The 14,638-nt window shown below is 33.4% G+C and overlaps 1 protein-coding gene across 1 annotated transcript; it reads right to left on the reverse strand.

The window, feature by feature from the left end:
• Window positions 1–11,331: 11,331 nt before the first annotated feature.
• LOC106297623 lies at window positions 11,332–13,782 on the reverse strand. Its single transcript, XM_013733828.1, has 2 exons — window positions 13,642–13,782; window positions 11,332–12,120 (listed from the first exon to the last, which is right to left on the reverse strand). The coding sequence occupies exons 1-2, from the start codon at window positions 13,780–13,782 to the stop codon at window positions 11,332–11,334; spliced, it is 930 nt and encodes a 309-aa protein (XP_013589282.1).
• Window positions 13,783–14,638: the final 856 nt, after the last annotated feature.

Below are 14,638 nucleotides of genomic sequence, written 5' to 3' on the forward strand. Positions count from 1 at the left end.
AAAATTCATTTATCTTTCAAATATAAAATGAAAATATTATAATTAAATAATAAAAAATATAAATAAAAACCATAAATTTAGCAAATGACAACTGAGTTATATTATGCTAAAATTTTCTTTCTAACAATTTATCAAATGACAAATGAGTTATGAGCAAATAATACCATATAATTTTTAAAAACATAGCATTCTTAAATATTTTTTGAATAAATAATTATTTTTAAATTTAATCAACTGAAAATAATATCCGTATAATTGTGTTAGTTAAATTCTAGTTTTATTGATGCATGTTATATATTAGTGATGCATATTTTAGGTAACATTTTAATGATGCACGTTTTTAAAAATCTCCATTATTAAAATTATGCACGTAAGGATAACTCATAAGTTTTTTTGGTTGATTAAATGACATTATGTCCAAATTTATTTAAGGATATTTCATTAAGGTAACTGAAAAAGACAAACAATAAAATAGGAAGTTTAAATTCATTTAAGCATATTTCATTAATGTAACTGAAAAGATAAGTAATAAATTAGGCAGTTTTATTTGTTTTAAGATATTTTATAAATGCAACTGAAAAAGACAAGCAAAAAAAAGGAAGTTTAAATAATGAATTAAGAACATTTTCAAATGGGTAATTCTCTTTTAATAATATAGATTAGATGCTTTATAAGGCAGAAGGTCTCGTGTATCAGAAGAGAGAAAGAGAGAGAAAGATCAAGAGAGAGAGACACAGTGAGGTTGTATTCTTTGGTCTTGGGTTAGTCTTTTCTCTAGGATTCTCTTCCTTTGTAAACCGATTAGAGTGTGATCGGTGGTGAGTGATCTTCTTGTATAAACCCGTCGGAGGTGGTTTCCGATTCATCTATGGAAGTTGGGGATCGAAAGATCCTAACCGGATGTAGCGGTTCGTTAACACCGTGAACCGGGTCAATTGAGTGTGTTCTTGATTCGTGAAGGTCGCTGGAATCGATCGGAGTGGAATTGACGGAGCACAATTCCTCAACAGCCAATTTGGAAATCAGAGGGATTTTGATGAGGAAGTTAGCAAGCACCTGTGATTTCATACTGGTCCAAGCTCGGTACTCTATATCATATTGGCTCAATTCGACCGCCCATTTGGCCACTCGGTGAGAATGACTAGGTTTATGCTTGACCAAATGTAATGGATAACTCAATAATACAGCAAACTAGTGAAACTGAAAGTATGGTCTTAGTTTCCTTGATGTTGTGTCTATGGCTAGGGCTAGCCTTTCCATCATTGTGCGCCTCCCATCTTTAAAAAAATACCATGCTTGCTTTTATCTCACGGGTTGTTTATATTAACTAAAGCAAAGTAGAGACAACAGATTGCCTTGTCAAGTTTTTACAATCTTCCTCGGTTTGGAACATTGTCCATAAGCATTTTCTTAGAATCACCTTGGGCTGTGTTCGTCCGAGCTCAGCTTGAGCAAGAGACAGGTTGTGTTTTCAGAAATTGATCCATCTTCTGGGCCAGTTGATGAGTCTCCTAGGAATGGTCATGGGCGACTATTTTCTCCTTTGGTGTTTCATCGACCTGTATGATATAACAAAGAAGAGACAACAAATTGTGATTTTATCGGTACCTGATTTGGTGTGATACCATGATCTGTGATCAATGTTGTGGGCACCGATCCACTTCTTTTTGTAGTAGCTAGGTTCTCTCGGCCATTGTGATGTATATTTTTACATAGAATCTTCATAGAGTTTTGATGTTGAATTGCACTTCCTTTAGCGCCAAATAATGGATCTCAAAATCCACTTTCGATTACGTGTATATGAAGGAGTCTAAGAAAAGCATATAGATGGACAATTGTGTATGAGAAATGTTCAATTGTTCATTTGATTGATAATGGGATTGAAATACAGCCATGGGATACAAAGGGTATCAAGGAACAAGTACAAAGGTACTGAGATTATAGGTTTGCTATCAAATAATTTGGACCTCTTTTTCTTGTTCTTGGTTCTTCTTTTATAGGTCTTAAGAGGTGGATCATAATGGCCGCGCAATATTTGGTGGATATCAGATGTCTTAATGATCATCTTTAATGCTTTAACTTTCGTTCAACTCTGGTTTGACTCTGTTAGCTCGGGATGGGTTCGTGACGTTCATGGAGCTACTGTTCTCTTTTGAGGCTTAATAATATCGAATGATCCTGGACCGGTCTAGAATTGGGTGGAATCCGCTTCCAACAATATTGTTCTAAAGTAAGCTTTGTCTTGGTTAAAATTCTCCTGAAAACATATAATAAATATCTTGGAAGTGACATATTCTCGTGACAAAAAAAAAAGGAAGTGACATATTCATTTCTAGACAAACGTTCAATTGACAAAATGGATAATTTCATATTTACCATTTTTATGGTATTATTATTCATCTTTACCAGTGAGCATCTCCAATGTACACTTCTAAAATTTCCTCTAAAATAGTGATCTCTATTATAGAGGTGAAAATGCTCTAATGTATGTCTCTATAGAGTTTCATAGAATTCCTCTATTTTAGAAGAAAATATAGAAGAAAATTACTTTTTGCCTCTATATTTAGAGGTGAAAATAACATATCTCTATATTTTCCCCTATAAATAGATGAACTCTATTATAGAGGCTACATTGGAGCATTTTCACCTCTATAATGGAGAACTAGAGGAAACAGTAACCCATGCCGTTTTTGAATGTCCGCCAGCTCTCCAAGTTTGGTCATTATCGTCGACTCCGACAAGTCCAGATATATTTTCCGTATCAAGTGGCTACACAAATATGGACTATCTGTTTTGGAGGAAGAATAGCATTATTGAACCAGAACTAGACAGAGATCCTTATCCCTGGATAATATGGTATATTTGGAAGGCTAGGAATAACAAACTTTTCAGGGGTATAGATAGAGATCCTTTGGAACTAGTTCGACATGCAGAAAGTGAATGCAAAGCCTGGTTTGATGCTAACGAAGTGGTACAACCAGTGGTATAGGATAATAACCCGGTGGTAACCCAAGTCATAAGCTTGGGTAATATCTGCTTATTAGATGGATCTTGGACATCTTCTGCTCAATTCAGTGGATGCGGATGGGTATGGATGGACAGTGGTGGGAACATTCAACTTATGGGAATAAGGAATTTCACTCGACGCGAATCAGCCTTGCATTCGGAAGTAGAATCACTGAGATGGGCGATGGAGAATATGCTTCAACACTCAACATGTCAGAGCTTCGGGACGGATTGTAAGGAGCTGATTGCAATGATAAAGGACCCTCACGCGTGGCCAAGCTTTGCGACAGAGTTAAAGAGGATAGAGACGTTACAGATATGCTTCCCGGACTTCAGCATTATTCATGTTCCACGGGCGCGGAACTAGATTTCAGATTTTTTAGCTAAGACTGCGAGATCCTTCCATAGGGAGTTACTTTTTATTGGTTGTTCTATTCAAGTTTGGTTACCCAGACCACCTCAAGTTTGAGTAATAGAATGAGCCTTTCGACGTCAAAAAAAAATAAAATAGAGTTTCTCTATTTTAGGAGAAAATATAGAGATATAAACATGGGTGGGTTGGAGATGGTCTAATTGGACATTTTCAAAAATACTTTCTTCATTAAGTGGAAATAGACTCTTGTACCATTGTTCTCTATATATATAATAAATAATTATCTAAATAAATAAAAAATAAAAAATTTTAAAAATAAAATAAAAATATTTTTTTTTCGAATTATACTTTTTGAAATTCGAACTTTTTTGTAAATTTTTTTTTTGAATTTTTTCAAAATTTCTTTTTGAAAATCAAATTATTTTTGAAACTATTTTTTTATATTTCTTAAGAATTTATTTATATATTTATTAGAATCATAAATTTCACATTCTAAAAACTCTACCCCACTCTTCAACTCTAAGCCTTAAATCTAGATTAGTTAACCCTAGGGGTATAAATGTCGTTTACCCTTTATTAAAAGTGAATCTAAAAGTGGTTAATGTAAACATGAAAAATGGTACTATGGATGTGATATTTGTGTCAATTTCTCTTGACAAAATCCATCGGCGTAATGAACTTTTACTTGTGTTTTAGTAATTGTTGAGCTGTTGACTATGTTATAGTCACCATTTTACAAAACTGCGTCCAAAGCTTTGGAGCTTTTTTTTATATTTTTTTTAAACACTGAAACATTATGTTCATATAAGAAACCATATTACATAAGAACAGAAAATAAACAGAAGATGCAACACAACATCAGTCCAAAGCTGGCAAGTTAAACAAACCCCCAGAGTCCATAGCCATCGAGTTAAAACAAACCCCCAGAGTCCAAAGCCAGCAAATAAAGAACAATCCCTAGAAATCTAATACATATCGATTGAGAGCTAAAACCCAAAAGATAAAAGCTAGCAAACATAGATGAACACGATGATGGAAACTCCATAGAAACAAGACACCTCAAACTCCAAGCAGCTCTTTGATAATAAGACCACAAACCAGATACCTCCCATAGTGAATAGCGCAGACGGATTACGGACCAAAGCTTCAAAGTTCGGGGAATAGAACAAGTAGTTACATTAAAACACCCAGAACTGACGAAGTCGAACATGCGACAAAGAACCGATGAAGTCAAGCATGCGACAAGTATACGTCAAGGAGAAGCAAGATAGGACGAGGCCTCGATCAGAGACCTTGGTTGAAGACAGGAAGCGTATCACCTCACACCGGCCAAAGACAGTCTTGAGAAGCAAGACATAAGAAGGATCGAGACAGAGTGAAGCTAAAGAGACCGTTGAGGAGAGAACAAGGAACATGCAGATATGGAGACGAACCACCAAACAGATAAACAAATAGATCCGAAAAATACATCACGAATCTAGCCAAAATCCGATCCGATCTGAACCAGACAGGATCTACAGATTAACAACTCTGAATCGACATGCAACAACACAAAATGAAAATTTAAGGAAAATACAGACTAGAAACTCCGACTCTGGCGTTATGGAAACCACCGGAGTCGGTGATCGGAGAAGATGATTGAAAAGTTTTTAGAAAGAAGGCAGAGAATTTTAGAGAGAGAGATTACAATAGTGGGCTTTACGATGCTTTTTTTTATATTTATCTATATGTTTTTTCAAAATTTATTTTATGAAGTGGGTTGATATTATTTAAAGATCGTGTCAATATTATGATAAAGTTGGGGACCATTATGCTTGTAATTGGTTGCAAACAAATAGAACAAATATTGCGCACCAAATCCTAAATGTTGGACATTACCAAAGCACACTTTGCTCTAGTGCTTAATCACTTAGATCTTTGTTTTTTGTTATGTTGGAAGACCATTTATTAAGCTTTGAAATTTCATCAGGCAAGAATCTAATCACTCATTTCAGATATGACAAAATACTAGGTGGCCAGATCGTGTACTTCAACCTGTAGACATTTCTCTCATATAATTTCGGGATAATAATAAAAAAAATCAAGAGTACTTTAGAAAATATATATACATTTAAGTTGCAACCTGTGTTGAAAAAAAGAATTTACGTAAACAAGCTTTTGTTAGTATGTCTTATTTGAATTTCTAACTAGGAAAAAATATAAGTAATAAAATTAGAAAGATTTTACGATAACTGGGAAGTTACTATAATGTTAGTTAAACCAGTCTAAAATCTCAATTTTAAATTATGAGATTTTAAATTTAACTAGGAAATTACACTAAATACTCTCAATTAACTAGAAGAACACTTCACAAATTCAAAAAAATCGATAACAGTGATTTTTTTATATCAAATAACAAATTTAATAACACTAAGTTTTAACAGAAATTTTAAAATTCATGTTTAAATGCGTTGAATTTGTTATTTTATTTTATTTTTTAACCATGTGTTAGTGGTCAAGTGGTTAAACTCAACCTGAAAAGTCATGGATTCGAGTGCCGCTGGGAAGTGATTATCTTGAGGGATCTTCGGGCCCAATACGGAAAAGCCTGCTAACGTGTGACCATCGGTGGGATTTACATAGGGTGATCACCAGCCCTCATGAATGCATCGGCGGGCTTCCCGGCTAAGCTCCGGTGGACAGTCATTGGCGCTAGTCGGATCCTCTCGAGGCTCCGGATACCAGGGTCATCAAAAATATAAAAAATTTGTTATTTCAGTAAATATCACCTCAATTGAATACACTCATCTAATAGTTTTGATGAAGTAAACATGTATATTATCAAAATAACAAGTGGAATAGCAATTTAGAAAAAGAGAAATGATACGTAGACGTTTTTTCTTAAGAAACTCATATCAATGTTGAAATTGATATTCACTCGCACACATAAATTCAGTGCTTGTGTATATAATGAAATGTAGAAATATTAGAAAACAAAGAAAAGGAGCCCCCTTCAGTCCAAGCAGAGAGAAGTGGAGATGTGTCATCATTCATTCACAATATGCAAACATATTTTACAAAAAAAAAAACAATATGCAAACATATTATTTCATTTAGTCTTTGTATGAATAATTCGAGAGAATTAAATGTTACATATTACATCCATGAATGTACCAAAGAAATCTCGCACCTTCACCAACACATCATCCCCAAGCCTATTAATTTCTCTATAACTATATATGTATACTAGAATAAGAAATTTATATGAAAATTATTTAAGAAATATCGTATGGAAAAAAATTTTATATTATTGATCGAACTAATATATTTGGTCCTTAATTTTTTTAAAAACTTTTTTGTTAATTACATAATTTTTTTACTAATGAACTGATCTCATTTTTAAAAATATTTTAGGTCAAAAAATTATTTATCGCATAAAAACCTAACGGTTAGGGCGAAGAATCTCATGTCTACTATTTGGGTACAATGAAACTATGTCAGCTCGATTTTATATCATGATTTAGGAATTTAAAAGTTAATTATGGTTATGAGAAGTTTACGTCCACGTGCAATCCTATCTATCTTCGATATTTTTCTCCCTTTTGTGTCATTTTGGTTATTGCTCGATATAAATATCGATTTTTTGAGTTTATTCTCATTTCTTTCTTTTATTTTGGCCTGAGATTTAGAAAATGTTTTAAGATTCAAAATTATTAAAGAGATACACACTTAGATTAAAATCTGTGCCTTGTGCAGAATAAATACTTATTTTATATTTTTCTGTATAATATAAAATAATAAAATAATAATTATATATTAAATAACTAAGAAATCAATTACTATTATGTAATAAATTGGCTTTCACATATAAATAAAATAACCGCTCTTGTTTATTCGCAACTATTTTAGAATAAATAAATCAAAACAATCAATCTTATATATCGTATATGATATATAATTAAATTTAAACGATATGAAGTATATATATATATATATATTAACATAAACACCTATTAAAATAAAATTATTTATTTATATGATTTTATTATCATTGTATCTTATTATAGAAAAAAAATTAAACATTGATCACAAAAGTTTATGTGAGACTTTTAATAGTCTTAATAATTTATACTCGTTTTGAAAAATTCAAAATACAACATATACAAAAAAATCTAAAATTTTAATATATGATTAATGTAATTTTGTAATTTATTTTAATAGTAAAGAATTAAACAAAAATGATAGAAAACATACAGATTAATAGCAAATCTTCATTATTTAAAATCATTAATTACTATATATATCATAATCATATTAGGTAATTCCGTAGGTTTTATTTAAGGAAATACTATATAATAAATAGCCACCTTGCTTTAGTTAATATCATATGATATCATATAGTTAGTATTAAATGTTTCTAGTGGATATAAAAATCGAATTGGACCAACATGTTTTTCAATTTCAATGTGAGGTTGACACGTAGGATTAATTAATTACCTAATTGATTGACACATAATCAAGGGATTTTTTTTAATTATTTTAAAATTGAGGTTACATCTTTTCAAATGTTCCTCAATTAATATATAGGGGATATAAAGCATATGGACATATCTAATTAAGCATATGTAAAGAATTTGATTACATTGCCTATAGCATAAAACCAAAAAAATATCTATTTAGATAGCCAGTAGCGATCCTTAAGATGGTGAATACAAATTTTGTTTCACACCGAGAAACGTTTTTCATATTTCCCACAACTTGTGAGAATCAGAGATAAACGTGACTGTAGATCAAACACGAGCTTCAATAGATGATTGAATTCCATCGACGATCATAAAGTTGACAGAAGACCAAAGTGCAAGATTTGGATCATCGATAGAGAGCTTTGGTATGGTTCCATTGATAAATCCAAGTTTAGGTTTGGTTCGGAGTGCACTGATTAATTTTGTTGACCATTCATTATAATTCTCACATGTGAACATTACAGATGTGATGAAGGCACCATGATTCTGATGCATATAAGGAGTACGGAGTCGCTGTGATATTCTCACTTTGTTGAACCTGAGCTGTTCCAATTTTACTTTCAGAAGAATCGACACCGTCAACCATTGTTTTTTATACAAAAAGAAAGACAACAAATTGATTTCCAAACTTCGGAAAACTATTCTAGGTTGCATAATTTTATTGCTTTGATACAATGTCAAGTATAAATAAATTTGTAAACTGTTAACTTGTTCATAATTAGAAGAAAGTACAACGATATATATACATATCAAAGACAGCTAACATTGTCATTAGCCTAACACACATGTTTATCTCTAACTAATATATTACTAATTGTATTAACATTATAAATAATCCTAATGACTATAGGATTCCCCAATATACCACTTCAACTTTTGGTCAACTGACCGTGATGAGTATGGTTTACCACCATTTCCGGCCACCACATCGACCTAACCGATAAGACCGAGTGATCCTATCCAATTGTCGGTCTTTACTGAGAGCCCAACACATTGGGTCCATGACAAAACAAAAATGACATTTTAGAACACTAAAATATGGAATTTTAATTTTAAAGGATATTTTTCGCAGCGGTGCAGTAAATATAGGAAGTAAAAATATAACATAATGCCAATATTAATGAATTCATTAGCTTAGATTTATTTGGAAACAAGAAAGACTAACACGAAGCGTAAAGATCATTCAAGTGCTCTCTGAAATCTAAACAATCAGAATCAGCGTTTCCATGCCCATCCAAAATCCGCGGTTCGAGTAAATCTGGTCACCCGTGTATAATCTAATTTGGATATAACTAAAATTTCTTATTTAAAACCCCGATAAAACTCAATAGAAACCAAAACTTGCAATGAATCCCAATCTGACATTTGTTAACATGATAAAACCCAGATAAATCTGATAATATTTTTTTAAAAAATTAGTTAAACTTCTTATATAACTTTTAATAGTACATAAAACTGAATAATTTTTTTTTTTACTATTATCATTGAAAGAAAATGAATAAAATGGTGATCAAATTTTTTTTATTGATGTGATTCAGCAGTATTTTTTTTCATTATTAACAATCAAAGATAATTTATTTATTTTTTATTTTAGATTTAAAATTAATTTTTAAGTTATTTTTTAATTAATAATTACTTTTTAACCAAAATACCAATTTGGTAGATAAATTAGTCAAATTATTTGTTTTTCATGGTGGCAAGTGTAAGTTGAATTTAAAAATTTAATTATACTTATATATTCATGATTTTTATGTATTAATTTATAGCTTTCAATGGTTGATAATATTATACTAATATATTATTATATAATACAATATATTAATCTATTGTTGCGTGGTTCAATTATAGTTAATCTAAGAAAATAATCTGGTTTAGTGTATGGGTTGGATTCAAAAACATTGGTCAGAATATATAATGATTTATAGATTAGAATACACAATTTCGCAAACATGATGAGACCAAGAATATTGTTGGTGGGTTATGGCATTTGATTTGAGTCCCATTGGCACAAAGAAAAGAAACAATGGTGATGACTAGAAGAATGCAGGTCCAATTAAATGTGTCTATGTGCGAGACGATGTGACATCACAAAGTTTCTCTTATATAACAACAATAAAGTGTGATGAAAAGCAACACCTGAGAATGTGAAGTTGTTAATTAGTTATAGAGTATTTACAGTTTTTAATTATTCCAAGATAATTGTCACTAACCAATCTATCACTATTCAGAAATAATCTTTGTGATGTATTATAATACATAAAATACTTTCAATAATTAATAAGGACACTAAAAATTCATTAAATGTAATATGTGGAACAACATTATAATACTAAATATATTTCCAAATACTATAATAAATTAATTTATGTCCAAACAATATAAAACATTTATTTTCATCTCTTAAATATTTTTTTATCAATTTTAATATAAATTATTTAATAAAAATAATTGTTAAGAACACTCAAACAATTTATAAGATGGATTAAAAAAATTCAAAATATAAATTAAATAATGCTATATATAATTTTAGATTCGTTTTAAATAAAAATTAATTTAATCATATAATATTATCATATACACCAAAACATTTGATGTTTTATTGAATAGATTTCGTTAAATAATATTAGCACACTTTAAAAGCCCAGACTAAAATATAGTACAATTAGCATCATGCAAATAAGTTGGTCAACTGGTCATGGAGCTATTATGGTTGTTTAGAAAAGATGTGTGAAGAACTTGACATGTACAAGCCTCTTCTTGCTTGTAGCTGCAGTGCGGCCAGAGGCGGAGCCAGAAACAATTATCACCGGGGTCAATAATATTTTAATATAATATAAATATATATTATTAAAAATAATATTCTATTAATATTTTTACATCTAAATTGTTATATGTACTTTAAAATATTACATTTATTTAAATTGTTTATATGTTTTATTAAAATTATTTTCTATTAGTGAATAAAATATTTTAATCACCTCTAGCCAAATATTATGATTATAATTTAATTAATTTAATTAACTATTAAATAATGTATTTTATATAAGAATTAATCATTTTTACTTAGTGTATTGAAGATAAATTAGTTGGTAATTATTTTAATATATACATGTAGAGAATGTGTAAAAATATAAGACTTTATTTAAAATATAAGAAAAATAACTACAAAAGTTTAGATTTTCATCATGTACACAAAACAATTTCTTAACTTTTCCAATACAAACGAAATTTATATTTGTATACGAAATTTTAACATAATAATCATGTATAAGACGTAGACACAAATACACAATTCTTTAATTTAATTACAAGCTTATTTATTTTTTTTTTTGAACAACTGAAATTTATAAACTTAAACCGGCCTCAGGCCCAAATAGTAGCAGCATGATACAAGCAGGTTTTGGACAGATTGTCCACAGGCTCATTTTCTTCTCTAGGGACAAAGGAGAATTAACAGAATTCAAAAGAAGCAGAGAGACGTTTGATGTCCAATAGAACTCCGTAGAGGTTCATCGGCTTGGAAACCGAATTTATCGCCTTGATCAGCGATAGAGAATCTGATCGAAGCCAGATTTTGGAGATGCCGATGTGTAGGGCGTGCGAGAGAGCTTCCCTCACCGCAAAACCTTCAGCCATAAGAACCGATGAAACTTGGGGTTGAAACTTGCATCCATCCGAGGCGATCAGCGCAGTAGAAGAGTCGAAAATCCAAGCGAGACCTGCATTAGAGGATTCCTTCCTCCAGGCCGCATCGGTGTTGCATGCGACTGTTCCGGTCGGAATCGATTCAGGTCTTCCTTGGATCTGAGTGTTCTTCGTTGCTTTCGAGGGAGGCTCTTGAGCTTGTGTCCATTCCCGAGCACCCATCAAGGCCTTTAAAGCCGTAGTTTCCACAGATGCAGGGCGCGCTTCAAACACAAGCTGATTTCTAGTGATCCACAGATTCCACACCACCCAAGAGAAGATGTCACCTAAGACACCACAGGGCGGTAGGCAGAGCCACGATGTTGCTGCTCCGACAGCTGATATGAGGTACGGGAAATCATCTGGGTCTATAGGAGATGCGAGCGGTACTAGGTTCCATACCTGTCTTGCAAAAGGGCAGTGGAGGAGGAGATGCTCTGTAGTTTCTGTGAGACGACAGTGTACACATAGAGTATTCTGCATCATCCCTCTCTTCTGAAGATTTTCCCCAGTGGGTAAAGCCCCATTGATGGCTTTCCATATGAAGAGCTGTATCTTTGGAGCAGTAGATACCGACCACACTGATTAGTACCAGTTGAAAGTGCTGGGGATGTTTCCGCTGGTGTGGTCTAGTTCCTGCATCGCTACGGCTGCTGCATAACCTGACTTTGTTGAGTAGAGGACAGATTTCGCTGGAAACCAAATGTAAGAGTCCTTAGCTCCTGTCTTACTTGGCTTTAATTCTAGTATTGCCTCCGTAAAATCTGGCAATGTCTTATTGATGAGCTCCTTGTTCCATTCGCAGGACCCACTTATATGGATTATAAACGATCACATACATATACTTTCAGTTAGATGAAGGTGGGCTTCAAATACATAGGGGTCAGGAGCAACTTTTGAGTTGGGTCAATTCTAACTACTACTAAAACACGTTGGTGATAATTAAAATTGACTGGGGTCAGCTGACCCCCCTACCCTTTACATACCTCCGCCCCTGAGTGTGGCCGCGGAATATGAGAAAGAAAGAGAAGATGAGAAAGTTCATTAATTATTTATGGGTCCATATGAGGATTGTTTGGTTGAATTTTTCATAGTATCATCGCAAGTGATTTGTCGATGGATCTTGTTGAAGCATATGCAAAAAAAATTCGTGAGGAACAACGACTGAATTCTAACAAAGAACACGAAGCTCAAAATATTGTAGAGGGTCTTGCAACCAATAAAGACCAAGTCGAATCAAGTAACACACCTCACCCGCAACGTGGTACACAGTGAACACATTGAGGACGTCGTGGTCAATAAAAAGCGAATTTTTGGCAAATAGTAGGGTTTCCAGACTGGTGGGAAGAGAGACCACCAGCTATGAGTGGTAACAGAGGTTCACAAAGAGGACAAAGACATGGAGTATCAAATATCAATAGAAACAAAAGCATGGCAAGAGCAAAAATATCAATCGAAACAAAAGCATCTCGGCAAGAGAAAAAAATGTTCACGCAACAACGTCTAATTCATCATCATTCCCAACTTTTATAGAAGAACAATGGTAAGCTTGATACGTCCTGAATTGGGAAGAATCACTTTAGTTGGGTGCTGGATATGAACCGAGAAGTTAAATGGCACTTCTGGAACTGAGATGGATTGAAAGGATCGTCAAGAGATGTGGAATGGCTCTTGATATACCCACGATCTAAGGCTAACCACGTAAGAAAGAATTTAGTGCGTTGGCTAACCACGAAACAACACACAAAGATGAATTGGCTGACCACCAAATCAACAAGCTGATTCACACCAATGAACTAGCTAAAGAACTCTCTCTCTCACTCAGAGAAGAAACGAAAATAAACTCAAACTTAGACTGATCTTATTTATACAATGAGACTACATATTTATAGTGTTTGTAGTCAAAGATTAATAAAGAAAATACACGGAAAATAATGCATAGAAAATACAAATTTGACCAAATCTGAATTAATGAGTCAAAGACCCAGTCTTCCATGCAGATTGGTCAAAGATGGCCCTTCAGATAATGTCCAGGTTCATCCGAACCAGATGGATGCATGAGGTAAAGATAAGTACGCTTGCGGGACTGTCCGGATGGTCCTTCGGATGAGAAAGCATGTCCGTCTTCGGTTTCTTCACGGCCCAAGCTAAGTCTGGCTCGACCGTGGGTCTTAGAATGTCAAGTTGGTCGGGGAAGATGAGCTCCGGTATGGTCATTTCGGTCGTCTGGTCATGGTTCCAGCCGAAGCTCCAATCGGGACGCACGCGAGACGGCTCGGTCAGTATAATCGGTACGGTCGGATGAACGAACATCGGTCAAATTGTTCAGAACGTCCTGATCTCCATGCTGGTTGGATCCAATGGACTGATCCACGATCCGAGGCACATCATTTCCTTCCTCTTTAAAATGATTTGTCCTCAAATCGGAAACATTAAAAGGAAAAGGATTATAAACAAAGAACCATAATCAACACAATGCTCACCTTGAGTTCGGTCCGTTTTTTGGATGGAAGATGATTCTTCTTGGTTGGCTTGATGACCATGAATTTGTTCTTTATCTAGCCCCTCCATTGGCTCATATGTGAAGTCATCGAAAATTGGCAATGAGTCTTCCTTTTCTGGCTCGGTTTCAACGTTCTCATTCTCCTAAGTCACCAACGGTCTTTGCTTTTGACACTTGTTAGCATAATGACCGATCCTATGGCATTTGAAGCACCTGGTAGAATCAGTTTTGCTTGTGGGTTTCACAGCTTTGCTTTTATCAGAAGACAACACATTAGTTTTCAAATAATAATTTGAAAGAGAAGAAAGATTATTTTGCTGTTTTGGTGCAGGAGAAGTGTTGGTGTTTCCCTTCTTTTTGAGTTGCCGGATAGCATGAATTGCCTTATGCAACATCTTCTCCAAGCTGACATAAGTCTGAAGCTCATTCTGATCAAACACATCACGGTTGCTTCTCTTGGCTTTGGTGAAGGGACGATCACCACTTCTAACCCACTTCTCATCATCATCGAACTTGTTTTGTCTATTCCTTTGATTTCTTTGTTTCTGCACAAAATCAAACCCATTATAA

The sequence above is a fragment of the Brassica oleracea genome, chromosome C6 (assembly GCF_000695525.1).
Source record: "Brassica oleracea var. oleracea cultivar TO1000 chromosome C6, BOL, whole genome shotgun sequence".
Taxonomy (NCBI): Eukaryota; Viridiplantae; Streptophyta; class Magnoliopsida; order Brassicales; family Brassicaceae; genus Brassica; species Brassica oleracea.

Bases quoted from the DNA above. Each gene is read 5' to 3' on its own strand.
- LOC106297623 (XM_013733828.1), bottom strand. From the start codon at position 13,782: ATGACCATACCGGAGCTCATCTTCCCCGACCAACTTGACATTCTAAGA. The intron at 12,121-13,641 runs GTACTTATCTTT...ACTGCTCCAAAG, and splicing joins ATCCGGACAGTCCCGCAAGC to ATACAGCTCTTCATATGGAA.